The sequence below is a fragment of the Excalfactoria chinensis genome, chromosome 18, assembly GCF_039878825.1.
Source record: "Excalfactoria chinensis isolate bCotChi1 chromosome 18, bCotChi1.hap2, whole genome shotgun sequence".
Lineage (NCBI taxonomy): Eukaryota > Metazoa > Chordata > Aves > Galliformes > Phasianidae > Excalfactoria > Excalfactoria chinensis.
Window position 1 is genome coordinate 3,695,737 of NC_092842.1, and position 25,974 is coordinate 3,721,710.

A 25,974-nucleotide genomic window follows, 5' to 3' on the forward strand; every position below is an offset into this window, starting at 1 on the left:
TCAGGAGGAAAATTGGAGCATCTTAAACCACTTTTAATAGTGACAGATGTTTTAAGTCCAGGTTACCAGGGTTAGTTTCGATGATAAATTGAAGTAATGTCTGACAATAACATTTGACAAAAATACCTGCTGCTTTTCCACCGTGGAAGCAAATCCCCACCTCTTTGCCTGAATATTATACAGAATGGAGTTTAAACATCAATTTAATAGAAGTAGGGTCAGTCTGAAAGTCAAACCTCCTTATTTTCTTAAAGGATTTTTGCAGTCATCCCATTTCTTTTCTTTATATGGCGATGATGTACAAATGTCTAAAAATGGAAGCTTTGCATGTAGAACAGTCCTTGATCAGGAGAGCTTTTGAGAAATGACACTCATTAGAGGATTAGGCAAGAATTAAACTGTGCTGGGAAATCACTCCTGAACATGCTCACTGAGCACTTGCTTTCTGCAGCAGAGGCAGAGCTTCTCCTGGGTGTCATACAGAGGGGAGCACGGGCTGCTTGCCTGACCTGGCAGCTGCTGCAGGAACAGCTTGCTTGCTTAAGGCAGTAAGGGCCTTGTTAACCTGTGAAACAAAGGCCCTGAAGTACCTGACTGCATGTAAATCGCTGATCATGCAATTAGGGAGGAGGCTTTTTGGTGGTTGTTTTCTGTTTGTCTATTGTTTTTCTGTTTGTTTTCCCCTGGGGAAGGCATGCTGTGGGTTTCCTGAAACCTTTGTAGCTCTCTGGCTGCTATAAGAAATGTCTTTTCTCCCAAAACACTGGAAAGATCCTCTCATGTACCATCAACCCTCATTGGCCTCAAAGTTCCAAGTGAGACAAATAAAAGTTTTCCTTTCTCTCTCCTCGCTTGAAAAGCATACTATAATCCATTGGCTGCAGTTCAGACTTCAGGCTAAAACAGAGTGAGGGCTCCAACAGGAATATTAACCTTGCCATGCTGCACATGCCATGGCTTCTACCCAAAAACTCTTCTGGAGGAAGGGAGGGGGGCTCCAGGCAGTTCTATCCAGGAGCCAGCATTTACAAAGGGATGTTGCAAGCACACAGAATAACCAGAAAAGTAATTTTGACAGCTGTAAAAATACTTTAGTCTCGCTGAAAATAAGTTTAATCATCAAATAAAGAAAAAAAAAAGGGAGAGGTTATTTAAGCATTGTAAAAGCACTCTCATAGAGGGATAGGGGATAAAAGGGTTCTTTTTGGTCTGAGCCTGAAAGATGTAACAGAAGGGTGCTGGAATTTAGGGCTGGACAAAAGCAAACTGGTTCCTGTTTGTGAGGCTGACTGGCTGCTGGAACATGTGCTGGGGGAAAAGGGCAGCTCTGGATAGTTTCCTGAAGGATAGTGAGGTTGTCCCGTATAAATGATTGAGTGCTCCGTTTTTTGCCTTAATTTACATCAAAAACTTGCTTTTCCTTGTAATCAGCAGTTTGTAAAATGCTGCATCTGCAGTCCAGATGCATTATGAGATGGAGAAGACCTAAATATTGTATATAGCAAGGGGTTGGAGTGGGGGAGAGGGGAGGAAGCAGCAAATGTTACACTGTACTGCTGGTCAGAGAGGCTGCCAGCTTCCCTCCTTCCTTATGAGGATGGGGGCAGGCGGAGGGGATCCTCTTGGCTCAGTGAGTGTCCCCAGTGATGCGATGGTCCCCAATCCCTGCCTCATGGTTTGTAACACTTCTCTTGTGATTGCAGGCCGCCTTCCACTGCCAAATCCATCACCATACCAGGGCAGGATTCTACCCTGCAGCTTACCTGCAAGGGTGAGGGAACCACAAGCAGCAACAGCAGTTCAGCCACAATTGGTTCTCTGCGTCAGACCAAGCCAAGAGCAACCATTCTCAGCTCGGGTAAGAGCACCCATCCTGGAGCCATGCAATGCTTAGATGTACTTGGGTGCTTTCTTTTCTTTTCTTCAACAATTGCAAGCAGAGAGGTTCTTTAATATTTCATGGTTTCTCAAACCCATTTTCATTGCTCTCAACTCATTTAAGAAAAACAAAACTCTCCATGCCTCTATAGGTGGAGATAAAGCAATCTGTTCCTTTTTCCTGAGGATTTAATAATTAATGTATTGCGTTCATCTCTGCCTTCCATTGTGTTCAGTGACACTTAGCTTTGTTCTCCACTCAGCTATTCTTCTAGAAAAGCTTTGGTGGTTTTAGAGGTTGGTTTGAGATCTAATGGCCTTGATCCAGCTGCTGATGCAGAGTTATTTGGCTTCTATGTGAGCCCTTTTCAAGGACACTGCGTTTTCCTGTTGCCTTTTTTCTTCCCAGCACACTCTAAAATGTGCAGGCAGACACTGCGCCAAAATAGAGCTCTGGTCACATAACCTCAGTGACAGCATAGTGCACAGGTGATGATCTTGAAAAGCTTGCCAGCATGTTACACTTGCACACTTTCATATAAACTTGTTGCATGTGAGGCAAGCTGGGCAAAGAGATAGAGATTATCCTGAAGTTCCTGTATCAAGTTCATATCAAAGATATGATTTAAATGGTGTGGACTCATGAATAATAGCAGGACAAAACCCATAACAGGAGAAGCACCCAAACAGAAATTGTAATACTTCACTGATGGTGGCCATTTGATGCTTTCAGGCTGTTAGCTATCCGTAGTTAAAATCATTAACCTCTGGACATTGTCCTTCTAGGTCCTTCAAGGCCAAGGTTAATTCAGGCACTGGGTGCTAGAATTAATGATGAACTTAACAGAGGAAATTGTTGTCATCATCCCTAGTTCGAAAGTGCATGTAAGCTCTTTGCTACAGCCGGCTTCTACCTGCTTTCACTTTCCTTAATCTAGTGTCTCAGGATCAGCATCTAGTCTAAGGCAGCGGGCAGTGTACCGATGTGGTTGTGGTGTAACTGGAGTGCCTTGTTTCTCAGCAGGTGTCCCTGAAGAACCAGATCAGAATCTGTCCAGCCCAGAGGAAGTCTTCCACTCAGGGCACTCACGGAACTCCAGCTATGCCAGCCAGCAGTCCAAGATCTCTGGTAACTATTGATCCACGTGGTTGTGCCATCATTGGCTCTATCCTTTTCTTTGCTGCAGCAAGCTCTTGTGAGAGTGACTTGCAGCCTTATCTCTTACCCAGCACTGTAATATCAGAGCTTCCTGGTCAGTCTCTGCAGATAAGTTCATAGATTTATGTATAAACCTCAGTATACAAGAGCAGAAGCTGCGCTGCGTGTTAACTCTGCCTTCAGGAAAGAGGGAAGGAGTGATTTGTAACCATGCTGCTGTATTTGCAGGTTACAGCACGGAGCATTCCCGTTCTTCTAGTATGTCTGACCTGACCCATCGCCGGAATACCTCCACCAGCAGCAGCGCATCCGGAGGGCTGAGCATGACGGTGGAATGCCCTGAGGGAGAGCGGGACCACAAACTAGAGAAGCCACCTCGCCCCCCCAGACCAGCTCTTCTGCTGGACAGACCCTCGCGGTAGGTAACTGTGGTGCGAAGCCCCCTCTTTGGGAAGCTGAGATGGAATTTACTCTCTGTTCTGCAGCCAGCAGTAGGTTGGAATTAGCTGCTGAAAGAAGTACTGTTCCTAAAAGAAGTGAGAGTATTTAGAAGTCCATTAGTAAAGGCTGATTTTTCCCTTGATTTTCTTTGCCCAGGAGGAAAAAGGATTCAGTGGAGAGTCACCCAACCCGAGTGGATGACACCAGGATCGATGCAGATGATATAGTGGAGAAGATAATGCAGAGTCAGGACTTCACAGATGTCAGCAATACTGAAGGTGAGAGCATGAGTCTCAAGAGGGGAAGTCCTGGCTGTTTCCTTAGCAAAGCTGCCAACCTTGTACAAAGCCAGATTTGGTCTGCCACAGACTCCCCCCCTTGACAGTAATTTTCTTTCAGTGGTTGCTAGGTGTTTCTATGGTAGTAAACTGTGGATTTGAGAGCTGTGCATCAATTTGCAAACAGTGCTTGCCACTGGTCTACAGACCACAGCAGAGGTAAAAGAGTAGCTTAAACATAAGGGTGAGAGAGGAAAAATTAGTGTTTTTCCATAGCTTAATGTTGTGCTTGATTTGTATGTGAGACTCCCTTTTAAAGCAGGAAGAGCTCTTAGGGGTCCAATTGCTATGGGAACACCGTATCGTGTGCGTATGGATTCACAGAAATGCACTTGTTCCTCTGCTGAACATTCTGTAATGCAGCTGGGAGAGGAGAACTTGGCAATCACCAGAAGGAGTTCTGTACTTTAATGTCCTACTTCCTTTTCTATCTGCAGACAGTAACCTGCGGTTGTTTGTGAGCAGAGATGGAACAACTACACTGAGCGGTATTCAGCTGGGAAACAGGTAGGTTTCCTGAAAGGGCTGCAGACAGTCAGACTCCAGAGAGGTTACTTAGCTCTGGGTACACAGAGAACTTTCACCTTTGCAACAGAAGAGATTTCTAAACATCATGTGCTACGTGGTGGCTTTATTCCCACATTCGCACCCCTGGGATCTCTCTGGTGACAGTCTGCAGCTGCAATGGAGTGTGATTGCAGTTCTCAGTGGAAACTCGAAGAGATAATTTGATCCTAGCTTTTAGATCCAAGAACAGAAATAAGTGAGGAGTAAGAGGACACGATGGTAAAGGTTGGTTCCTGTTTGGTCCTGCACTCTCAGGGAGTTTTGCCTCCTGCTGGACTTCAGCAGAACTGCAACTCCCTTTTCCCTGCCCTCCATCTGTGTTGTGGATAAAGACTTATGAAGAGTAAAACTTTGTCTTGCCACGATAGCCCTCCCTACAGTGTACTGACTAGTTGTGGGTTGTTTTTTATTTTAAGTTTTGTAGCACCTTTTGTAGTATGAAAAACAATAATGGCAAACACAAAGATGTGTCAAGATGGTGGCAAAATTGGGAACGGAGTCAGGAATGCTTGTTCTTTGCACAGTGTACTCCACCCAAGCCCTTTCCCTCTGTTCTCTAAAAGAATTTGTGCTTCACCCAACTCTGTCAAGCTGTAGTGTTAGTTTGCTATGTAGCTGTCTGTTTTGTGTTGTGTGGGATGACTGCTCACCAGATCAACGAGTTATTGTCAGTATTTTCTGTGAGGTTAGAGGGTTCGTGAGTGGAAAACTTTGAATACAAACTTGTTTTGCTTTAAGTAATGGGAAAATAACCTGGCTTTCTCATCTTCCCCTCTGTGTCCTCAGGGTCTCATCTGGAGTTTACGAGCCAGTGGTGATTGAAACCCACTAAATGTGAAGAACAGGGTAGAGCTGCTGGAAACAGGCCCCCTACCCAGTCTGCTGCCACATGGATGCCAACCTTTACCTCTCTTCATGCAGCATTCCAGAAGGGATTTCTCCATGCCCCTCCCCATATGTTTGCACTGCAGAACTACTCCGAGACCACTCCAGATCATGCACTTTCCCCGTGTTGGTAGTACCCTCCTTCACTTCCCAATTTTTCCAGTGCCTGCCCTCCCCGTTTGTGAACAGACACGAAGTGTCTGCTGGACTTATCCTTAGTCCTAGAGCATGTTGCTCTTCTGCATCCCTCACTGCACCCATCCATTTGCAAAGGGGGATTTCTCAGCTTGTCTCCCCAAAACATTGGGTTGTGCCACTGTGAACTCTTCAAACCACTTGGGGGGGAACCATTCTAACCAAACCAAGAGCTGCTTGTTGGTGACACGGTGAAACGGTTACTTGCAGGATGCTTTATTCCGTTGACTGCAAGGGAACGTCACCTTCCAAGGCAACAGTTTTATTGAGCAAGGTATGCAGTGGTGTACACTTCCCCTTCTTACACTCAAAACCCCAAAAATCTTTTTCTCATAGGAAATATCTCCCAAAAGTGCATTTCAGAAAATTACCACAATCCAGATGGGAGTTGATAAATGGTTAAATGCTAGTGCTTGTTATACCACTAACTGTATTACACCCTTCCACTGCTGGGCATGGAAGGGCAGTGTTCAGCTATTAGCATTAGCAGGAGCACTTTAGAGGTTCCGGATTTTACCTGGAGGAAGGTTGTCTCTGTTCTTCCAGGAGAATAATCTGTGTTTGCTGGATTGATTCAGCAAATAGTCACTGTTGAATCTTGGGGTACAATGCCTCCTTTTTGGCGTAGGAAGGGAATTGCCCTTCTTGGACTGTGAAAAGATTATCTCATGGCCATCCCCTGGGCCAGAGCGGGATGCAGTTGTCTGCAGTGGTCTCTTTGGTTTGGTGGTTAACAATTGCCTCTTGGCTTGGGCCAGTGAGGTAATTGGTGCTGGTTGTCTTTTCTTGACTTGTCAGTAGGAATCTATGCCTGAGCTGGTTCTTTCTGGGACTGGGGAGAAGCTCTGCTTGAAGGGCAAGATAAAACCGCTACCTTCACCTTCAAAGGTAGATTGGATATTTTCTGCTGTTCTCTCTACAGCAGCTGTTCTTACCCACTCTGTGGAGAGTCAACTTTTCTGACAAGGTTTCAAGCTTTTCTGGCTGATCCTTCAGTTGATCCTCTTTGGGTTTTTCTGCAGTTGTTTGAACCTTCAGCTGCCTCTTTTCCTCACAGTGAGCAGCAGAGATGTCAGTCCCTTTCAGCTCTCACTTACAGATTCTCCTGGCAGCTGAGTTGCAGATGAGGATCTATGCAGCCTTCAGCCACGGGCTGTCAGCAGGCTGTGCTTACAGCCTTTCCTGCACGGAGACTCGTGGCCTGTAAGCTATTTCTGTGTGGTATCCTTTCCTCTTTTGCCGGTGTACTGTAGTAGCACCCAGCAGCCGTGCACTTTGAGTAATGGCACAGGCACGATCCTGGCATGGTCAGAACATGCCCTTCTCTGACACACGTGTGCATGCACACTCTCACAGGCACACACTTGTCTCATTCAGCAAGGAAAGACTTGTAACTGATCACATTGTTGTTCAAATTCTTAATTATTGTAAAGCCTTTTTAAAAGGAGAAAAAAAATAAGGATTAATTGTGGTCTCTGTGGCCAGAATGCATGCAGATGAGCTCCTGGAAAAGGGAATTTGGCAGAATGGGAGAAGAGGAATGAAAGGGCCTTGATATTTTTTGCCCTGTTAGCTAAGGATGGCTGTATGGGGAGGATGCTAGGCTGTGTGGCAGAGCTGTACAGCTGCTTACTGTGTTTTGATACTTTCTCTCCTCAAGAAGCTTCTTTCTGTATTTGGAATGACCACACGTAAGATATAGATCTTTTTCACCCCTTTCCCTTCAAGGGGAATTAAATCTGGATCACGGTTACAAGGGGTACAGAAAACACTTCGGTTTGGTTTAATGTAGGGAAGTGATATTGGATCTTTCGACTCTGTCTGAAACAAAAGCTCTTTCACGCTTTCTGGTGTTTTAACTGTGATCTCAGACTGGTAGGTTTGGCACTCGCTTGCAGGCTGGGGAGCTTCCTGCTCCCTCTGGGTGAGAGGTGCCCTGTTCCAGGGCTTCTGCGTGTGTGCAGGAAAGGGAAAGCTGACTGCTTTTCTTCTTTCCTGGGGCTCTGCCAGAAAGCTGGGCCTCTCCTGACTGTCTGCTCAGGTCAGTGCAAGGGCAGAAGTATACAAACAGCACTGTGTGTTCTTGTCTAGCCTGCAGGTAGCAGTGGGAGCTGGTTGTCCAGCTGCTCCCAACATGGCATCTGCTGGAAATCAGGTCTGGGACACTGCCAGAGTTGCAAGAGCAACAACCAGAACTTGAAAAAAAGCAAAAATAAGGCAGGAAAGAGGCCAAACCCATCTCGGTTCTCCTGCTTTGCTTCTATTCACATGGAAAACAATGATAGTTACTGTCAGAGCAATTGGGAACCAAGGGTTTTCTTCTGGGCTTCATTTGGCAAGAGTCTGCTGCCCTGAGACACCAGCAGCTAGACATGCTGTGAAATCCACTGTGGGACAGAGGAGGGATCTCTTTGCAGCAAAGCAAGAAGAGCTGAGCTATACAGAAAGCTTCCCAGGCTGGCAGAGTTATAACCTGCTCCATCGTGTAATTGTGGCCAACCTGGAAGAGTCTCTGGCTTCTCTTCCAGCAGCTTGGCACATCACTGCTTGCATTTTGAATAACTGTGTCTCATGGGGGTTTCTCTTTCTTGTTCTACATTGTTATTGACTGCACAGGTCTTGGTCTGTATGTAGGTTTTTAGCTCTTCCACCCCTCATTTTGAACAAGAAGGCAGCCCTTGTCATTGGGCCTAATACAGCACAACTGAGGCTGGAGTGCCAGGGATGGAGCCATGCAAAGGAGGAAGGAGCAGCCTGCTTCTATCTCCAGACCCCACCTGAGGCTGTTGCACACCAGGTGCTGGGAAGCTGCATCTTCCTCCTTATTGGCATTGCTGCCATCTGTTCCGTGTTGGACTTTTGAGCATTTAAGAAGTAAATCAGTTTCCAGACCCAACCCGCTGGCAAGTTTCCTTTAGGCTGTTGGTTGGTGGCTTTTTTTTTGTCTTGAAGTTCACTATTTTTTTTTATAAACCCAGCAGGCTGGTGTGTTTTCTTTTCTTTTGATTGCATTATTGTTTCACTGATGTTTTATTCCTGGGGAGGGGGCCAAGAGAGAACATTCTTCCCCACTTTGTTTCCCATCTCAGGGGATTCAGAGGTGACTTAGACGAGTTAAAAGGACCTTATTGGCAACAAACACCCTACAGACCTGGTCCTGGCGAGCAGAGCTGGCTCTGCTGCAGGCTGAGGACCAGGCAGAACATGTGGGCTCCGCTCTTGGCTCCTCTGGTGGAAGCCTCTTGTAAAGGCTTGGGAAATTCAGTGTCGTGTTTGGGTATTTCTGGCTTTTTTTTTTTACTAACTTTTAAAGACCGGTTTGAACTGAGTGCGTGTCCCAAGGGATCGGCTTGGTTGGGACTGGGTGAAGGAAGAGAGTCTCATTTGGAAACGGTGGTTGTGAAAAAGAAAGAGGAGAAGGATGTTGCTTCTCTGTTTTTTGGGGTTTCTTTTGTTTCTTTGGGGAATGGTTGGCACTTTAAATAGGGGGGATGGGGAGGGGATTCGTGCTGGCCTTAAGTGATGGGCAGCAAGTTTATGATCTGTTGGTTGTTTTTTCCCCCCCTTATTGCCACATCTCTTTGCCTCCTGCAGAAAGTTAAAGCCCTTTTCTTTTTTTAAACATTGGCTTCAGTTTGCTTCAGTTTTTAGAGGGTTCTGAACTGGGCTGAGACCCGAAGGGACGTTCTTTCATCCCAATCTTGATAGGAAGGGTTGACATTTATTATAATTCTTTTTTTTTTTTAAATAATTTATTTAGTCGTCGCCGTTTTTAAAACCGGTGGCTGTGCAGCTGGACTCTGCACACGCTGTTGTGAACCTCTGGGATATAAACCTCACTCCAGGTACGCTGAGAGCACCTAGGTGAAAGAAAAACCCCTCCTGGAGAGGGGCTGCCTTGCCCTCCCTTCGCTCCCCTGCTCGCTGCCTTACCCGGGGGCTGCAAACCCACCCCCCATCTCAGCCCTTCCCTCACCCCTTGCTGGGCTTTAGCTGAGTGCCCTGCTTGGTGACTGAGCCCTGTGGACAAGGCTGGTCCCCAGGGGTGAATTACAGCCAACACTGCCTGGTAGCAAGTGTCTGTGCTGGAAAACCACTTCCTGGCTGCATGGAAAAGGGGGGTTACATGGAGATTTCCCCTCCCCATGGGCTGATGGAGGAACGTGGGGTGTGAAGCTTCGAGTTGCAGGCTGAAGCCTTTTCACTTTGCCTCAACCCTAAGGATTAAATGGCAGAGCCCGTATTTTTGTGGGGGAGGGAGGGAGGGAAGGGGAGAGAGATCCTGCTTTATTTTCATGTGGGTGGTTGAGCCGGGAAAGTCGATTTATAGCAGATTCTATAGAGAGATGGCCGCTATTTTTGGTAAGGGCTCTATGCAAACGGCCGCCATCGTCTGAGGAGGCGAAAGCCGCGACGGTGGTGGGCGCCGGGTCGGACAGTTGGGTTTTGTTTTTGTTCCTTTGGAATCTAAACAAGAAAAATCTCTTTTCATCGTTTCTTTCCTTTCTTAAAGCAAATCAAAAGGGGGTTTAGGAAGAGAAGCTGCTGCTCCGTGTGCTGGGCAGGAAGGGCTCGTTGTAGTCACCGTTTCTATCGGGTTTTGGGGCCGGTTTCGGTCCCACAGGCCGCGTTTGTATGTTCTGTCTCTGGTTCCTAACGTAGAGAAATAACAGATGTCTGAGGAAATCACTATCATGTCAAACGTTGTTTATTGGGGAAGAATAAAGGTTGTTTGTTTTTGGTACTTCACACCGATCCTCCTGGTTTTGTTGTGGTTTTTTTGTTCTAAATGGGTTTTTTTTTGCCCTAAATATGGGCTGATTGCTGCACGGCTCTGCTGGGCCCGAGCACCTCCGGAACTACATTTCCCATCATGCTCCGGGTGAGCCGCGCTTCCCACAATGCTTTGCGCTCCTCAGCCCGCTTCCTCTGAGCGTTCTTCCTGTCTCGGAGAGCACGTGGCCAGCCTTCTGCGAGCTGATTGGCGGATCGCTCCCGGAAGAACGGGGAGGGCGGAAGTGCCGGGGGGTGGCCGTCGCCATGGTGAGTGGGGCTGCGGCCTGCGTTCTGCTCCCTTCCTTTCCCTTCCGTTCCCGGTTCCTTGCAGCTCGCTGCAGCCCGCACGGAGCGCTCACTCTCTCTCCCTTTACAGGCGACCGCGACGGACCAGGCGGTCGGGTTCGGCCTGGTGGCCTTCAGCCTCGTTCTCTTCGTGTACTACACGCTGTGGATCGTCGTGCTGGTACGGGGCCGTGCGGGGATCGCGCTGGTTCGTGGTGCCGGGATAGCGACGCCATTAGTGCCGGTCCGCACAGAAACGGCTCCGTGTCGGTTTCCTGGCTCAGCTTTGGACTCATCTGAACTCCCGGCCGTTTCCTTTTGGAGCAGCTCGGCTCCCTCCCCGCTGTGCTCACGGCTGTCAGTTGGCGTTCATACAGTGCAGGAGTCAATGCGGTGCAATGTAGCACCCAGAGTGTCCTGCTGTGCCCATGAAAGGATCAGTGTGAGGGAGAGCCAGCATCAGCCTTCCCCTTCAATAAGGCAGCGGGTCGGTGTGTCCAGCACTGCACAGCCAAGCCCGCCCTGTATCCCAGCACTGCAGGGCTTTAGCTGGGCTCCTGCTCTCTCCTCATCGCCCAGCTGAGCACTGCAGGCTCCATTCCCAGCCATTCTCTGCAGCCGTGCTGCTGTGTGACGGTTCACCACGTGCAGCTTCAGACGCTCTTTTATTAGCGATCCCCTCCAGCCCCGTGTTTCTGTTCTGCTTTTGAAACCCCAGAGCTGCACGTCTTGGTGACTTGCTCTTATGCTGTGCCCACCTGCTGATCCCCCACTCTGTTTCTGCAGCCCTTCATCGACAGTGACCACATCATCCACCAGTACTTCTTGCCCAGGGAATACGCAGTGATCATCCCCGTGGTGGCTGGGCTGCTGCTGCTGCTATTTATAGGTGAGCATTATTCTGGTTGCTCTAATGAGAGGGTTCTAAATTAGGAAGAGAGAAGAGACACTTGTGCTGTATGTGGTTCTTACAGTGGCTTAATTTGGCACAGGCATTTGTGTGCACACACGTGTAACTTCAGCTGTTTGTTCCTCTGGGAATCAGAGCTGTTTCTTGTGCTCTGCTGAGGTTCCGTTATTCACTGTGTGTGTTTTAAAGGTGCTTTTCATTTGAAATGTTTGGGTTGAGTCTGTTCTCTCTCATTCCTGGTAGGTGTTTTTATAATGGTTGTGATGTGGAAGAGCAGAAAACCTGTCCAGAAATCAGACTGAAGGCCCAGCTGAGAGATGGAGAGAAGGCCCCCAGCCTGCAGCACCAAGCAGCCTCCAGAGCACTCTCAAAGCAGCAGCAGTGCCAAGCTGGCTGCTCTCTCTCCCACATTCCTTCCTCAAAAGACACAGACTTGTGTAGTTTACAACGTACAGACTAAAGGGAAGCAAAACTGACCTGTGGGACTCACCAGGAGAGGGACCAGAGCTCCAGCTGGGACAGATGTGCACCTCAGCTGAGGCTACATGCAGCAGCTGTGCTGGGCTGGAACACAGCAGCTCTAATTGCAGAGTATGAGTTCAGTTCTGGCCCCCATCAGCTGCTCGGCCTCTGGGTAATCTTTCCCCTCTGCTCTTGCTGCATCCAGTCGTTTATTCCTTCTGGGATTTTCTTTTAAACTGGAAGAGCTAATGACGGTGCTGTGAGCTCTCGTGTTTCTGATGAGGGCCCTGTGAGCAAAGGGCAGCGCCCCTAAAAATATCCCTGTTGCTGTGATGGGAGGTGGCTGCGCTCCAGCTGAAGGTCATGGCTCTGAGCGTGCATTCCTTCTCACCACCTCTCAGCACGCAGCACTGTGCCCACAGCCCAGGCACAGTGTGGTGGGGGTGCAGCCATGGAATGCAGCCCTGTGCTGTGTGTGTGGATCCCTGCACTTGCTGTACCTGTCACTGCCTCTTCCATCGCTGCCAAAGGCTTTGGGGAGTAGGAACCAATCTCAAGTTTGCTTTTCATATCTCCTTATTGCTGGCTGGGGAAAACCCCAGGAACACCTGAAGGCGGAGGGAGGGGGTAGCACTGCATGACGTGTCCCGCAGTGTGCAGCCGAACTGAGAGCCATAGGGCAGCGCTGCAGGGCAGGAGCCCCAGTCCTGGTTCCAAAACGATCCCTGGGCTTTCAACGCTACACGCGGATCGGTGGGGCATGGAGGTGAGGTGGGGGCGTGGGATTGGCTATAGGGGATCCCAGGGCGGGGGGAAGGCACTGTGCAAAGAGATGGGGGGGAGATATGGGGGTAATAGGCTCTGGTGTGAGAGATGGGGTCGGTGCCGGCTCTGTCGGTCGCAGGAAGCAATGGACGGGGCTCTGTGCGATGGGCAGCGGGTGGCACCCCTCTCGGCTCCGGCAGTGACTCTCAGCTCCGGCAGTGCCGCTCAGCTCCGCCCCCCCCGGCGCGGTTCCTCCAGCGGAGCGCAGCGCGGTGCTCCCGGCGCGACCCGGCCGCGATGCGGGACCCGAGCGCGGCCCTGGGGGGTGGGCAGCCGAACCTCCATCGCCGCCCCCGAGGGGGATCCCGGCGTCGTGAGTGGGGCCGGGCGGGGCGGGGCGCGCTCCTCCCGCAGCGCCGAGCACGGGATTGGGGGCGGGACGGGAACCGGGCGTGGGGAGGGAGCTGGGCATGGAGGGGGTCCGGGACGCGGGGGGAGGGCAGGGGGTGTGAGGCATGGGAAGACGCGGGGGGCACGTCCTGCGTGTAGCAGTGGGGCGTTGGGTGCCGGGGGGTCCCCAGCCACGGTTGCCCCGGTCCCCCCCCGCTGAGCCCGCTCTGTGTGCAGGGTGCGCGCCCCAAGACTCCCCGTGACCGCGGTGCCCCGCAGCCGCCGCAGCTCCTTGGGATGACGATGCTGGTGAGTACCGCGGGATGGACGCGACGAGCCCGCGGCGCTGCGGAGCCGCCTGACCCGCTACCGGCCGCGCGGCGAGTCCGGGCGGGCGGCTCTCGGAACCCGCTGCGGGAACAGAGCGGAACCCGCGGGGGTCGCTGCCACACGCGTGGGCTCCGGCCGCGTGCGCGAAGTGAATCACGCGCAGCCCGCCGTTCCGTCCCGTAGTTCCGCTGCCGGGCTGCGCTGCCTCCAGCATCCAACGCGGCCGAGCCCGGCGCAACCCGCTTCTCCGCTTCCAGGTCCGCGTCTTCCTCGTCCTGGTGTGCGCGGCCGCGCTCTCCGTGCTCTACGTGCTGCTGTGCCGTGAGACCGGGGGGCAGAGGGGCGGCTCCGCGTACACCGCGCCCGCAGCGCTCAGCTTGCCGGGCTACAGCCGCGTCCCCGACGGGAAGGTCGGTCCGCGGGGCGGCCCCGTCCCTTCCCCCGCTCCTCGGTGTCCCCACGCTCGGCGCTGACGGCTCGTGTCCCCGCAGCCGCTGCGCAGAGCTCCGTGCCGCCGCTGCGCCGTGGTCTCCAGCTCGGGGCAGATGCTGGGATCGCACCTGGGCCGGGAGATCGACGGGCAGGAGTGTGTGCTGCGCATGAACCACGCTCCCACCGCCGGCTTCGAGCAGGACGTGGGCACGCGGAGCACCGTGCGCGTCGTGTCGCACACCAGCGTCCCGCTGCTGCTCAGGAACCAGCCCTACTTCTTCCAGCAATCCCGAGACACCGTCTACGTCATTTGGGGTCCCAGCAGGAAGATGAGCCGCGAGAAGGGCGGCCCGACCTACCGAGCGCTGCTGAGGGTGCTGGAGAGGTACCCCCGGCTGCAGCTCTACACGCTGACCGAGGAGAAGATGGCCTATTGCGACGACGTCTTCCAGAACGAGACGGGGAAGAACAGGTACCACGGCCCCTCTGTGTGCCCCCCATCGCTCCGCTTCCATCCGCCCGCGTGTCCCCATCCCACCGCTGTGCCCTGCAGGATGAAATCCGGCTCCTTCCTGAGCACGGGGTGGTTCACCATGATCCTGGCCATGGAGCTGTGCGAGCACATCTGCGTCTTCGGCATGGTCAGCGACAGCTACTGCAGGTGCGGGGCCGGGGGTGGCAGCGGGGGGCTACGGGGGGGGGCAACACTGCTCAGCCCCCACGGTGCCGACAGGGAGAAGAACCATTCGAGTGTGCCTTACCACTACTTCGAGAAGGGGCGGCTGGACGAGTGCAGGATGTACCTGGTGCATGAGAGAGCCCCCCGCGCCGGGCACCGCTTCATCACCGAGAAAGCCATCTTCTCCCGCTGGGCCAAGAGGAAGGACATCACCTTCACCCACCCGTCGTGGGCAGGGGGGTAGGAGCGGCAGCAGTGTGGTCGAAAGCCCCTCGATCTGCCCAGTACTGGGGGGGGTCTGCAGCCGCTGGGGGGGCAGCAGCGGGGACCCCGTTCCATTGGAGCGCGTGGGACAAGGGTGGATCCACCGAGCCCCCCCAGCTGCAGGCCCCGAGCTGGCTTGGAACCGTGCAGGATGGATGTTTAACGTGGGACTCATCCCGGGATGGACAGCGATGCTCTGGCACTTGGTGCCACCTATGGGGCACGTGGAGCGGGGCCGGGACCTCCTGTCCCACAGCCCCTGTTTGCCCCCTGCCCGCAGCCCTGGGCTGCCTTGCCACAAGTGCCCTTGGATTCAGACCAAAGCCGACTTGCCCATTAAAAGCATTTGTAAGTCCGTGCTGTGCCAGCAGCAGAGGTGTGTGGGGACGGATGGGGTCAGAGCACGGAGCGGGTGTGGGGTTATGTTATGTGGGGAACTGCAGGTGTGCCCAGGGATGGGGAGCAGCGATGCTGTGGGGCAGCAGATCTTCGGGGCAGAGTGAGCCTCGTGTCTGTTTCCAGCCTAGAGAGCCCCGTGGGCCGCCCCGCGCTTCTCAGGCCCGCGAGATGAGCGCATCCCACGGCGCTGCGCCGCATCCCGGCGATGTCACGCGCGCACCCACCCACGCGTCCCGCTCAGCCCAATCCGGGTCCGTCCCGTCGGGGCGGGCGGCGTTAGGACCCCCGAGCGCCCCCGCCCACGGCACAGCGCGGCCCCGCGGGCGCCGGGAGCGCGCGGCGGCGGCGGCGGCGCAGTGCGGAGCGGAGCGGAGCGGATCTCGGGCCGCGCTCGGTCCGTCTGTGCGGGTGGGGATGCGCGGCGGGGGCGGCACTGACTGCGCGGGGAACGGACCGGCACCGCCCAGCCGGGATGCGGCTGCGCCCGGCCTGACACGGCCGTACGGAGCGGGGCGCGTCCGCGGGGCTGCGTGCGGGGTCCGGGGGGGCGGCATCCCGGGGGCTGTAGGGGCCGCATCCCGAGTAGCGGTGGGTTTGAATGGCGGGTGCCGGGGGTCGCATCCCGGGTAGTGCAGGCTTTGCATCCCCGGTTGCACGGCAGGTGCGTCCCAGGGCTGGGGGAGGATTTGCGCCGTGAGAGAGCTGGGGGTGGGGGGGGTTCTGAGCGCTCGGCGAGGGGTAGATCGGCACGTGGGGGCCGGACCGCGGAGCCGCAGCTGGGTTTGCTGTACCGGGGATGCAGGCAGGGCTCAGCGCTTCCCCAGCAGAGCGCGATGTGACCCCGGGGCACCGCCATGGCCCTGCTGCCAGCCGGAGGGGCCCGGAAGCAACGCACAGCCCGGGGGGAGCGCGGCGAGGAGGAGGTGGAGGAGACCCCCCCGGCACCGCTCAGCACCCGCCGCAGATGAGTGCCCCCATCCAGGTAAGGAACCTGCACAGCAGGACCGGAGTGACCGGCGGGGGTCCTGGACCTGCCACCCCCCCGGTCCTCTTTCTCCCCATGTCCCCACTGCTTCTCCTGCCCCCTCAGCCCCGTGCAGGGACGGAGCTCCCAGCGCCGCTCCTTCTCTCCTGGGACTCCTGGCACCAAGAATCCCGGCCGTGCCCCAGGCATGCTGGCACCTTCCCAGCCCCAAAGCCTTTCGGGGCCCCCTGGAGGGTTACGTGCTGGCTGCTGTGTAATTTTCCATCTTGGCTCCTCCCAAGACAATCAGATTTCATTTTGTTTTTAATTTCTAATTGCTACGACTACGACCCAGCAGGAGTGGCAATGACTCACCGAGAAGGACTTCAAAATGTTCATGGGGGTGGGGAGAAGTGAGGATAAGTGGGTCTCTTCGCTGGGCAAATACCCATGGGAGCACCCCAAACAGCCCGGGGCCAGTTTAATAGGATTGAGCCGGGAGATCCCGATCTCCTCAGGGCGCTGGGATCAGCCCGGTGCGGTTTTGGGGACGGGATCCCAGTGCTTTTGGGGTGACTGCGTGCCTCGCAGGTGCTCGCAGGACATCGGCGACCACTCGGCACTGAAGGCAGCGTGGAGACATGAGCGGCAGCACGGTGAGTGCAGCCCCTTAAAGCCATTCGGGAGGGCCGAGCTGGGGGCGGCCGTGCCAGCGCCAGGGATCCTCTGGCAGCAGCTCAGAGAGCTCACGCAGTAAAGCGTTTGCCTCCTCCTCCTCTCTCCTTAAAGCCCTGCGGCCATGCAAGCCCTGCCGCTATGGAGAGCTGGAGCTGCGTGCGTGGCTGGGCAGGGAAGGACAGGAATGTCCCCATCTCCATCCCCATCCTGTTCCCACCCCTATCCCAGCTCCCAGTGGCCAGCAAAGGGAGAATGAGTTGGTGATCTCCATCCTGAACCCTTTGGGGAGGGGTCCTGACCGCTGTCCCCCCCACCCGCAGAGCCAACGTGCCGCCGTCTTCGTGCTCCTCTTCGCCCTGCTCATGCTGCTGATCATCTACAGCTCCAGCAGCGGGACCGAGGTGTTCCCCTACAGCGCACTGCGGGGCAGAGCCCGGCGGCCCCCCAACCTGCGGCACTGGAGGGTGAGCAGCGGCTACCTGCCCGTCTCTGGGAACAAGGTGGGCACAGGATGTGGGTATGGAGATGGGATGTCCCCGTGGGTGGGACACTGAAGCCCCTTGGTTTGGGCTCCCCTTGGTTTGGGGTCCCTGTGATTTGGGCTCCCCTTGGTTTGGGGTCCCTGTGATTTGGGATCCCCTTGGTTTGGACTCATTGTGTCCATCGCCTCAGAGCCTGGCTGCCCACTGCCACCAATGCGCCATCGTCACCAGCTCCAGCCACCTCCTGGGCACCCACCTGGGGGCTGAGATCGACCAAACCGAGTGCACCATCCGCATGAACGACGCTCCCACCACCGGCTATGAGGCCGATGTGGGCAACAAGACCACCTTCCGCGTGGTGGCCCACTCCAGCATCTACCGCGTCCTCAAGAGGCCCCAAGAATTTGTCAATAAGACCCCGGAGACCATCCTCATCTTCTGGGGGCCGCCGGCCAAGATGCAGAAGGGGCTGTTGAAGATCATCCAACGCGTCGGCGCATCCTTCCCCAACATGACAGCCTACGTCGTCTCCCCGCACCGCATGAAGCAGTTTGATGAGCTCTTTCGGGGGGAGACAGGGAAGGACAGGTACCGGGAGCTCCTCATCCCCTCCTTGTGGTCTGTGGGTCCCCGCTGGTGGGTTGAGGGCCATGAGGGTCACCTCCTCGCTGTGCCCTAGAGAGAAGTCGCGCTCGTGGTTGAGCACGGGTTGGTTCACCATGGGGATTGCGGTGGAGCTGTGTGACGCCGTCCACGTCTACGGCATGGTGCCCCCCAACTACTGCAGGTAAGGGCCTCCCCATCCCCAAATCCCAACCCCAGGACTCGGTGTGGGGCTCAGCCCGTGTTCTGCTTGTAGTCAGCACCCGCAGCCCCGCCGCATGGCCTACCACTACTACGAGCCCAAGGGCCCCGACGAGTGCACGACGTACATCCACAACGAGCGCAGCCGCCGCGGCAACCATCACCGCTTCATCACCGAGAAGCGCGTCTTCGCCAGCTGGGCTGCCCCCTACAACATCACCTTCTCTCACCCCACCTGGCCGTAGGGTGGCCGTGTCAAGCAGGGAGCCCTGGGGATGGGGTCCCTTTGATTTGGGGTCCCTTTGATTCAGGGTCACCTTGGGATGGGATCCCCTTGGCTTGGGGTCCCATTGGGATGAGGTCCCATTGGTTTGGGGTCCCCTTAGTTTTTAGTTCAGGGATTCCTCGGCTTGGGGTCTCTGTGGGATGGACTCCCCTTGGTTTGGGATCCCATTGCTTCAGAGTCCCCTCTGTTTGGGGTCTGATACGGCCATTGGGGCCACGTGCCACCACTGTGCCCATGGGTCTGCACAGCTGTGACGTTGCGGGTTTGGGGGTGCAGCATCCCTTCCTGCAGGACATGGGAACCCTGCACGGTCCCAGCTCAGACCCTCCCAGGCTGCATTGCAGCCCATCACCCTGAGAGCACACGGTGGGTGGAGGTGAGGCTCCCCTTTGGTTGGCATGGGGGTCACGTTGCTTTTGTGGCACCACTTTAGCCCCCATCCCCCCACTGCCCCCCCAGCACAAACCCTGACATTCTCAGTGTCCCCAGAGCAGGGACCTCAAGAGCCACCTTAGTGAGAACCAGGGGGACGACACTGCCAACGTGGTGCCGGGAGGGGGAGGTGGGTTAAGGGGGGTCCAATAGCACACAGCACTGCCGGAACCTTTTGTAACCTGGCCGTGGGGTTTGGGGGATTTTTTCCCTCCTGGTCCCGGTGTTTGGATTTTCTCCATGGAGCCTCGTTACTCATCAGCCCCTCATGGACTATTCAGAAGCATTTGGATGCTGAGTCCCCAGCGGGTTGGCAGCCCCGTGCCTCAGTTTCCCCCCTTGGCCGTGGCAGCGGGGGGGGGGGTGTTTCCATCCCGGTGGGGTCACATCTCGTGGGGTGTCTCAGCACCGTGTTTTGTATCGATTTGTACAGGAATAAACCTCGCTGCAGTCTGTTGCCTTGGACCGTGCGTGCAGGAAACATCTTTGGGGTCCGGAGGTGGGGGGGGGGGGGAGGGAAAGGGACCCCGTAGGACCCCCCCCAACCCGCAGCGGGGCTGGGGTCGGCGGTTGGGGGGTGCAGGACCCTCCCAGCTCCATCCCTCATCCACGGGCTCCTCCCGTTGCGGGGGCGCGGTACCGGGGGGCTGCGGGGGGGCTGCGGGCAGGCAGCATTGCCACCCCCCCCCCCAGCACCCCCCCCTCTCGCTGCCCGCTCCCGGCATGCCCCGCGCCGCCAGCATTATATATATCTAGCGGTACGGCAGAAGCTGCCGGCCAGCAGCAGCCGCCCCCCCTTCGTATTCCGCACCGCCCCCCCCGCAGGTCAGTGCCGCCCCCCCCTCCCCTCCTCCAGCCCCGCTGCTGCTTTGCTTTGCACCGCGGTTCGTGTCCCATCCCCCCCCCCCCCCCGATCTCCCCCGTGGGTCCCCCCGCACACAGTGACCTTGGGGACGATATTCCGGCATCCGCCCTTCGGGTCCCCCCCGCTGCCCCCCGCCCGGCCCTAATGCTCGGGGCGGGGAAGCGCTCGGTCCGCCCCCCCCCCCTCCCCGTGCGGTGGGGATAGAAGTGCGGGGGGGGATGTGAGCATCGCTGCGGGTGAGCGGGACCCGGGGGGGGGAGAAGCGAGAATAGCAGTGGGGAGCAGCGGGGGGCATTGCAGGGGTGCTGTGCTATTGCCGGGGGTGCTGTGCTATTGTCGGGGGTGCTGTGCTATTGGGTGCTGTGCTGTTGGGTGCTGTGCTGTTGGGTGCTGGGGGCTGTGCAGCCCTTGGGGATGGAGTCCCCACATGGGAGATGGGCGCTGGCAAAGCGTGTGGTTGGAGCCCCCTGGGGTGCATCACAGCGTGGGCTTTGCTGGGCAGTGCTGTGCTGCCCGGGCTCAGCACCACGCAGGGTCAGGCCGTGAGCCCACCAAGGGCTGCCGCCAGTTGCACTCGGTGCCCCCCCACCAGGGACCCTCCAGGTTGTGCCCTTCCTATGGGGCGATGCTGGGCTCAGCCCCGCAGCGCAGGCGGGACGTGACCCGGTGCAGATTTCAGCCCATCCATACTTAGCCTCTGCCCTTTCCTGGCTGTAACACGACCTGACAAATGGCCACGGCCCCTTCAGCCCCGGTCTGGCCGGTTTGGGGACAGCGGGGTGACTCGGTGTGGCTGAGCAGGTGGGGTGCTGCGGGGCTGGGTGCGGGCAGGAGGCATGGCTGAACCCACAGCAAGGATGTGGAGGGGCAGCAGGGTGCAGCGACCCCCCCTTGGGCACCGAGAACAGGCTGACCCCTTAAAAAGCATCCCCTGCAGCAGATGGGGAGCCGGAGGAACGTAGGATACCGCCCGCATCCCTCGGTGTCCTGCTGCCATGAGTCACCCCGAGCCAATTTCCGGCTGCCAGGCAGCACCCCGGGCATGGGGATGTGGTCAGGGCAGGGGAGGGTGCTGCTGTTGTCACCGTGCGTCACCCGGCAGTGCTGGCATGGGGAGGGTGGCTGCTGGCAGCCAGGTAGGCGATGGCCGCAGGACGTGAGGACCCAGCTCCTGCAGCCATGGAATTGAGGCAGCGCTGCGCCTGTCTTGTGGATTTTAGGGATTTTATCTATTTTAGGGCTGAGTTAGGGACCAGTCCTGCCAGCAGGGGGGAATCCCTGCCCTCCTGTGCGGCCTTAGAGTTCAATTTGAGATCTGCACCATCCCATTGTGGATGCAAAGGGAGAGTTGTTGTCCTGGCAACATCCCCAGGCCTCAGCGCTGGGTACCTTTGTGTCCCCACCGTGCTGCTCACTCTGCTCTGCTTCCCTTGCAGCCTGAAGTGCTCCTCCACCCAGACAGCAGCAGCATGTCAACAGGTGAGTGCTTTGCATCTGTGCCTCCTGCATCCGCTCCCTCCATCCCCCTTGCACCTGATCCCTTGATCCCCCTTGGCATCCATCCTCTCCAACTCCTGTTGCCTCCATCCCTTTTATCTCATTGCGTATACTCAGTTTTTCATCCTTGTGTCCGTCTCCTGCATCCCTTTTGTGTTTGTCCTCTCTGTTCCTCTTGCATCTAAACCCTTGGTCCCCCTTGCATCCATGCTGTGTCCATCTGTTCCCTCTGTTCCTCTTGTATCTAATCCCTCAGTTCCCTTTGCATCCGTGCATCTGTCCCCCCATCCTCCTGTGTTGTCCAGTTGTGTCCCTCGACATGTCCATCCCTTTTCTCCCCCCTTACATCTGATCTCTCAGCCCTGTGTGCCTGTCTCCCATGTCCTCTTTGTCACCTCTGTCCCCCTTGCATCTGATCCTTATGTCCCCTTTTGTGTCTGTCTCATGTTCTCTTTCCATCTATCCCCTCTGTTTCCCTTGTATCCAAGTCCTGAATCTCTCATCCATCTTCAGTGTCCCCCCCTTGTGTCCATCTTCTATGTTCTCCAGCAGTGTCCGTCCCCTCTGTCTCCCCCTCGTGTCCATTCCATGTCCTCTTTCCATCCCTTCCCTCTGCCCCCTCCTTATGTCCACTCCCTGTCCCACCATCACTTCTGTCCCATTTCTCCCCCTTATTTCCCTCCAGCCCCCACATACCCCATACCTTCTACCTCCCCCCCCCCTCCACCAGCCTCTTGGCTCCATCCCAGCCCGGGGCTCACCGGCTGCTGGAGGAGCTGTAATTTCAGAAGGCAGATATCTGGAGATGGGCAGCGCAGCCCCGAGGTGGCTCATGTTATTTTTAGCTCCCTCCCTCTGCCCTGTCGCACCCCAACGCATGGCAGGGGCAGATCCTGCAGGGTCGGGGGGGGGGATCATGCAGAGAAACCCCCCCATCCCCTGGGCTGAAATGCTCCGAGTGGATGAGGCTGTGCCATTTATGGGGACAATCAGACCCCATGAGGTTGTGCCGTGCTGCACCAAGCAGGACTAGGAGCTGGCTATGGGGATGGATGTGGCCATCCCTGCTGGCTCCCATCCCTCAGTGGGGCTGGGGACAATGGCTGTCTCCAGGGTGCAGTAGAGTTCCAAGCCCACAGCTGCCAAGGCACCATGGGGTCTCAATGCTCCTGCATGGCCGGATTTGATGTCCCGGACTGTCCAGGTGACAGGGATGAGTTGCTTCCTACTCTGCTCTCCCTGGGGTTGGGGTTGGTCCCCACCACCCTTCATTCAGTCCTGCTGCTGGGCACAGTTTGCTTCCAGGTGTAACTTCCAGCTCTTAGATGTGTTGTTTTGTTTTGTTTTGTTTTCTCTCTATCAGAAAAACTGAAGAACCACAAGATCATCTTTGTGGTGGGTAAGTGGTGGCCGGTGTGGGGTGTGTTGGGGCCAACGGGGTCTAACAAAGCTTGGGGTGCCAGCATCCAATGTGATGTGATGGCAGACTCCTGGGAGTGATGTCGTGGGAGCTTAATGGGGTGGTGATGTCCAGATTGCCATCATGAGAGTGATGTTTGGGATACAATGGGTGCCTCCATTGCCATCAGGGCAATGATGTCCAGGTGCCAGTGGCTCATCAGCCACACCAGCAGCCCAACAGCTCTTTCCATCCATCCTGTCTCCTCTCATCAGGCTTTGATGGGTCTGGGCTGCCTCTCCTCCTACCCCCACTAGATGGGGCTTGGGACATGACGGTCAGCCCTGGTGTGACTTGCAGGTGGCCCCGGCTCTGGGAAGGGGACGCAATGCGAGAAGATCGTGCACAAATATGGGTACACTCACCTCTCCACCGGGGACCTGCTCCGGGCAGAGGTCAGCTCAGGCTCAGAGCGGGGCAAGAAGCTGAAAGCCATCATGGAGAAGGGCGAGCTGGTGCCACTGGTGAGTTTGTGGCCATGAACGCAGGGTGATGTGGGGACACTGCGGTGATGCAGCAGCAGGAACGGGGCGCATCGTCCCACGTCACCCTGACAGCTGTATGCTGCCTCTGCAGGACACGGTGCTGGACATGCTGCGGGACGCCATGTTGGCTAAGGCAGACACCTCCAAGGGTTTCCTCATTGACGGCTACCCTCGCGAGGTGAAGCAGGGAGAGGAGTTCGAAAAGAAGGTGAGGGTCATTCCCCTGGTGAGTGCCACATTGTGTTGTGCCACCCTACACCATGGCCATGCCGTCCCCTCCTGCCGGGTGTCACACCTCCAACCCCACCTGGAGGAGCCATGGGGGACCCCCAGACCCACACGGCGACAGCTGTGTTCCCATAGATTGGCCCCCCCACGCTGCTGCTCTACGTGGATGCGGGGAAGGAGACGATGGTGAAGCGGCTGCTGAAGCGGGGAGAGACCAGCGGGCGGGTGGACGACAACGAGGAGACCATCAAGAAGCGCCTGGAGACCTACTACAAGGCCACCGAGCCTGTCATCGCCTTCTACAAGGACCGGGGCATCGTCCGCCAGGTGAGCGGGGTACAGGGAGGAGGGAAGCAATACATGGAGACGGCCGAGCTGCCAAATCCCCCCCTTTAAACATTACCGAGGGATCCAGCAGCCCATCGCTGTCCCCACAGCTGAATGCCGAGGGCAGCGTGGATGAGGTTTTCCAGCAGGTCTGTTCCTACCTCGACAAGCTGTGACGCCCCCCCACCCTGCAGCTCCCCCCGCACGCGCGGGGCAGAGACAGCGGAAGTGGCCTTATCCTGTTTTCGTGGACGGAGCCGCGCGAAGGAAATTTCAAGGACATTGTGTTTGGCTCTTTCCCGTCTCTCCCCAGTAAAGTTCACTGTAATGAGCCCAGACTTTATCTTTTTCTTCTGTCGCAGGAAATGAGTTTTTCTTTCCAGAGATTTTTGTTTCTAGCCCCCCCTCCCCTCCACCTCCCCTCCTCCCCTTCCACCCCCTCTCAGCCAGCCCCTCTCTGAAGCTGATTAAGGGCAGGAAGCGGGTGTTTATCCCGGCTGCGATGCTGCTTCGGGCCGGGGGATGCTTGGAGGAAGGGAGGGAGCATCCCGGCTGCTTGCCCCTGGGGCTGTGTCCTGGCCCCGTCACGCTCCCCTCCAACCCCGTCCCCCCCAACCCCATCCCACTCCTGTGCTCTACTTCTGCATCCCCGGGGCAGCATCATCCCACCCCATCCCTCCTCATCCCATCAGATGGTGATTTCTGCCACTTCCACCGTTTCCTTGCTGCTTTTGTCCCTTGGGGTATTTTGGGATGCCCTCATCCTTCTTCCTCATCCCCGTAGGATGGGGATTTCCATCACCTCCTCACTGGTTTTGCCCATCAGGGTGCATGGCCGTGCTGTTGGGTGCCCTCTTTCCAAGCACAGATGGTCAGCAGTGTCACTGCTGTGCTTGTGTTCTGGATGTCACTCAGGGCAGAGGGATGCTGTGTGGGGCTGAACATCTCAGAGATGTTCTGCAGAGCTGTATATGTGGAATGCTGGCATTGGGGACATAGAACTGGGGGCTCCCCAGTCCCAGAGCTGTCTGCAGTGTGCTTGGACGCATTGCAGCCCCTTGGTGTTCCTAGACAGGGTGAGGGCAGCAGGCGACAAAGCCGTGACCTCCCGGCGCTGCTGGCTTTGGGGCTGCCATAAATCAGGCACGGAGTGGGCAGCATCTCAGGGGGCAAACCAGGTCAGCAGGACGGTGTGGAGGAAGGAAATGTGCTGCGTTGGGGGGGAGCAAAAATTCCCCTAGAAAAATTCCTAAAGGGAAAAAAAACAACCATTAGAAGCGCGCCGGGCTCGGACGTCAGTCGGGTGCCCGGGGGTGAAGCAACCACGAGCAGCAGCGGGGATGTGGCGCTGTGGGGAGGCGGCGGGCAGGAAGGATGCGGCCATCCGGCCGGGGCTGGGGCGCTGCCAGCGCTGCGAGGCGCGTGTCGGTGGGGGCGAGGGGCCAGGAGGGGCCAGGAGGGGTGGGGGGCCGCGGGCTAAAGCCGGGTGGGGGGTGGAGTGAGTCCGTATCCCTCGTGCTCTCATCCCTCTCGGGGTGTGAGGTGAAGCCTGAATCAGTTTCTCTGTATGGTGAGCAGGGTTAGGGAGCCCTGATTGCACCCATGGAGACAGGAGGGGTGCAGGGGATGCTCAGGCTCAGCTCTGCTGCCTGCACCCTGTCCCCGCGGTCCCCAGGAGATGGCAGTGCTCTGTCGTGGGAGATGGCTGCTGCTCGCCCTGGGGACGGGCTCGGGGGACAGTAGTCACCTCGGGGATGTGCTGCTGCCGGAGACGGGCCTGCTGCCTTCCCTGCAGGTCCCTGTGCTGCTTCCTCCCCAGGGCCACGGAATGGGATGGAGACACCCCAGTGTGTTCAGCAGGGATGGAGCAAGGCTGCAGGAATGTCCCTGTGAGCACCCTGCTGGTCTCTGGCTCCCACCTCAGTACTGCTGTCATACAGGACTATCCCCAAACCCCAAACCTGCCTGCAAGCAGGGATGCTGTGGCAGTCCCCAGCTGTGGGCCAGAGGCATTGCTATGGGCCCCACACATCTGCCAGCAGCCCAGAGCTGCTGGGGAACACCATAACCATGCATGGGCTGGGGGTGTCAGCATCATGGGGCAGCCCATGTCACTCTTGCATTGAAGCATCTCCTGTCTTTAGTTACATGGAGCAGCCCCCTCCCCACTCCTAAGCCATGTAGGGTTATATCTGAGAGCAGGATGGTCTCTTGAGCACCCGAACGTCCTCAGAGCAGGCGCTGTGATCCCCAACACTGCTGCTCAGTGCCTCCACCCCAGAAGGGGTTCCAGGTCGTACCCACTGACCCCA

The 25,974-nt window shown here is 56.4% G+C and overlaps 5 protein-coding genes across 11 annotated transcripts in view; all 5 read left to right on the plus strand.

Moving 5' to 3' along the window:
• EEIG1 (estrogen-induced osteoclastogenesis regulator 1) overlaps positions 1–10,212 on the plus strand; it is a 33,170-nt gene extending 22,958 nt beyond the window's left edge. The window contains exons 7-12 of one of the 2 annotated variants that reach the window (XM_072352694.1): positions 1,704–1,858; positions 2,900–3,007; positions 3,266–3,455; positions 3,635–3,756; positions 4,254–4,323; positions 5,170–10,212. In XM_072352694.1, coding sequence (XP_072208795.1) covers positions 1,704–1,858; positions 2,900–3,007; positions 3,266–3,455; positions 3,635–3,756; positions 4,254–4,323; positions 5,170–5,215 — 691 coding nt within the window. In that variant the 3' untranslated portion in view covers positions 5,216–10,212. The remainder of the gene's footprint in view (positions 1–1,703; positions 1,859–2,899; positions 3,008–3,265; positions 3,456–3,634; positions 3,757–4,253; positions 4,324–5,169) is intronic. The other variant, XM_072352695.1, reaches the window with a different exon arrangement.
• A 205-nt stretch (positions 10,213–10,417) lies between these two features.
• Positions 10,418–12,260, plus strand: DPM2 (dolichyl-phosphate mannosyltransferase subunit 2, regulatory). The gene is made up of 4 exons (XM_072352664.1): positions 10,418–10,506; positions 10,616–10,705; positions 11,311–11,413; positions 11,678–12,260. The coding sequence occupies exons 1-4, from the start codon at positions 10,504–10,506 to the stop codon at positions 11,734–11,736; spliced, it is 255 nt and encodes an 84-aa protein (XP_072208765.1). The 5' UTR covers positions 10,418–10,503; the 3' UTR covers positions 11,737–12,260.
• A 143-nt stretch (positions 12,261–12,403) lies between these two features.
• Positions 12,404–15,111, plus strand: ST6GALNAC4 (ST6 N-acetylgalactosaminide alpha-2,6-sialyltransferase 4). Of its 2 annotated transcripts, none has more exons than XM_072352662.1 (6): positions 12,404–12,662; positions 13,289–13,360; positions 13,639–13,791; positions 13,873–14,285; positions 14,367–14,474; positions 14,547–15,111. In XM_072352662.1, the coding sequence occupies exons 1-6, from the start codon at positions 12,534–12,536 to the stop codon at positions 14,734–14,736; spliced, it is 1,065 nt and encodes a 354-aa protein (XP_072208763.1). In that variant the 5' UTR covers positions 12,404–12,533; the 3' UTR covers positions 14,737–15,111. The 2 variants fall into 2 exon arrangements, with proteins under 2 accessions (XP_072208763.1, XP_072208764.1); XM_072352663.1 differs by lacking the exon at positions 12,404–12,662 and adding an exon at positions 12,994–13,034.
• A 323-nt stretch (positions 15,112–15,434) lies between these two features.
• Positions 15,435–19,266, plus strand: ST6GALNAC6 (ST6 N-acetylgalactosaminide alpha-2,6-sialyltransferase 6). 4 transcript variants are annotated; one of them, XM_072352927.1, is made up of 7 exons: positions 15,435–15,563; positions 15,958–16,137; positions 16,711–16,775; positions 17,118–17,297; positions 17,470–17,867; positions 17,959–18,066; positions 18,139–19,266. In XM_072352927.1, exons 3-7 carry the CDS (start codon positions 16,761–16,763, stop codon positions 18,326–18,328), a joined length of 891 nt encoding a protein of 296 aa, XP_072209028.1. In that variant the 5' UTR covers positions 15,435–15,563; positions 15,958–16,137; positions 16,711–16,760; the 3' UTR covers positions 18,329–19,266. The 4 variants fall into 4 exon arrangements, with proteins under 4 accessions (XP_072209028.1, XP_072209026.1, XP_072209027.1 ...); XM_072352925.1 differs by lacking the exon at positions 16,711–16,775 and having other exon boundaries at positions 15,441–15,563; XM_072352926.1 differs by lacking the exon at positions 16,711–16,775 and having other exon boundaries at positions 15,482–15,549.
• Positions 19,267–19,515: 249 nt separating this feature from the next.
• AK1 (adenylate kinase 1) lies at positions 19,516–23,997 on the plus strand. Of its 2 annotated transcripts, none has more exons than XM_072352734.1 (7): positions 19,516–19,626; positions 21,103–21,145; positions 22,527–22,562; positions 22,923–23,086; positions 23,199–23,315; positions 23,471–23,662; positions 23,773–23,997. In XM_072352734.1, exons 2-7 carry the CDS (start codon positions 21,136–21,138, stop codon positions 23,836–23,838), a joined length of 585 nt encoding a protein of 194 aa, XP_072208835.1. In that variant the 5' UTR covers positions 19,516–19,626; positions 21,103–21,135; the 3' UTR covers positions 23,839–23,997. The 2 variants fall into 2 exon arrangements, with proteins under 2 accessions (XP_072208835.1, XP_072208836.1); XM_072352735.1 differs by lacking the exon at positions 19,516–19,626 and adding an exon at positions 19,656–19,902.
• The last annotated feature ends 1,977 nt before the right edge of the window (positions 23,998–25,974 follow it).

Excerpts from the sequence above, each read along its gene's own strand:
- ST6GALNAC4 (XM_072352662.1), top strand. The coding sequence starts at position 12,534 with ATGACGTGTCCCGCAGTGTGCAGCCGAACTGAGAGCCATAGGGCAGCG. Across the intron at positions 13,792-13,872 it reads GCCGCGTCCCCGACGGGAAG|CCGCTGCGCAGAGCTCCGTG; the intron begins GTCGGTCCGCGG and ends GTGTCCCCGCAG. Across the intron at positions 14,475-14,546 it reads GTCAGCGACAGCTACTGCAG|GGAGAAGAACCATTCGAGTG; the intron begins GTGCGGGGCCGG and ends CGGTGCCGACAG.
- AK1 (XM_072352734.1), top strand. Across the intron at positions 22,563-22,922 it reads CAAGATCATCTTTGTGGTGG|GTGGCCCCGGCTCTGGGAAG; the intron begins GTAAGTGGTGGC and ends TGTGACTTGCAG. Across the intron at positions 23,087-23,198 it reads AGGGCGAGCTGGTGCCACTG|GACACGGTGCTGGACATGCT; the intron begins GTGAGTTTGTGG and ends CTGCCTCTGCAG.
- ST6GALNAC6 (XM_072352924.1), top strand. The coding sequence starts at position 15,754 with ATGGCGGGTGCCGGGGGTCGCATCCCGGGTAGTGCAGGCTTTGCATCC. Across the intron at positions 17,298-17,469 it reads TGCCCGTCTCTGGGAACAAG|AGCCTGGCTGCCCACTGCCA; the intron begins GTGGGCACAGGA and ends CCATCGCCTCAG. Across the intron at positions 17,868-17,958 it reads GGGGAGACAGGGAAGGACAG|AGAGAAGTCGCGCTCGTGGT; the intron begins GTACCGGGAGCT and ends GCTGTGCCCTAG.
- DPM2 (XM_072352664.1), top strand. Across the intron at positions 10,706-11,310 it reads CGCTGTGGATCGTCGTGCTG|CCCTTCATCGACAGTGACCA; the intron begins GTACGGGGCCGT and ends CTGTTTCTGCAG. Across the intron at positions 11,414-11,677 it reads GCTGCTGCTGCTATTTATAG|GTGTTTTTATAATGGTTGTG; the intron begins GTGAGCATTATT and ends CATTCCTGGTAG.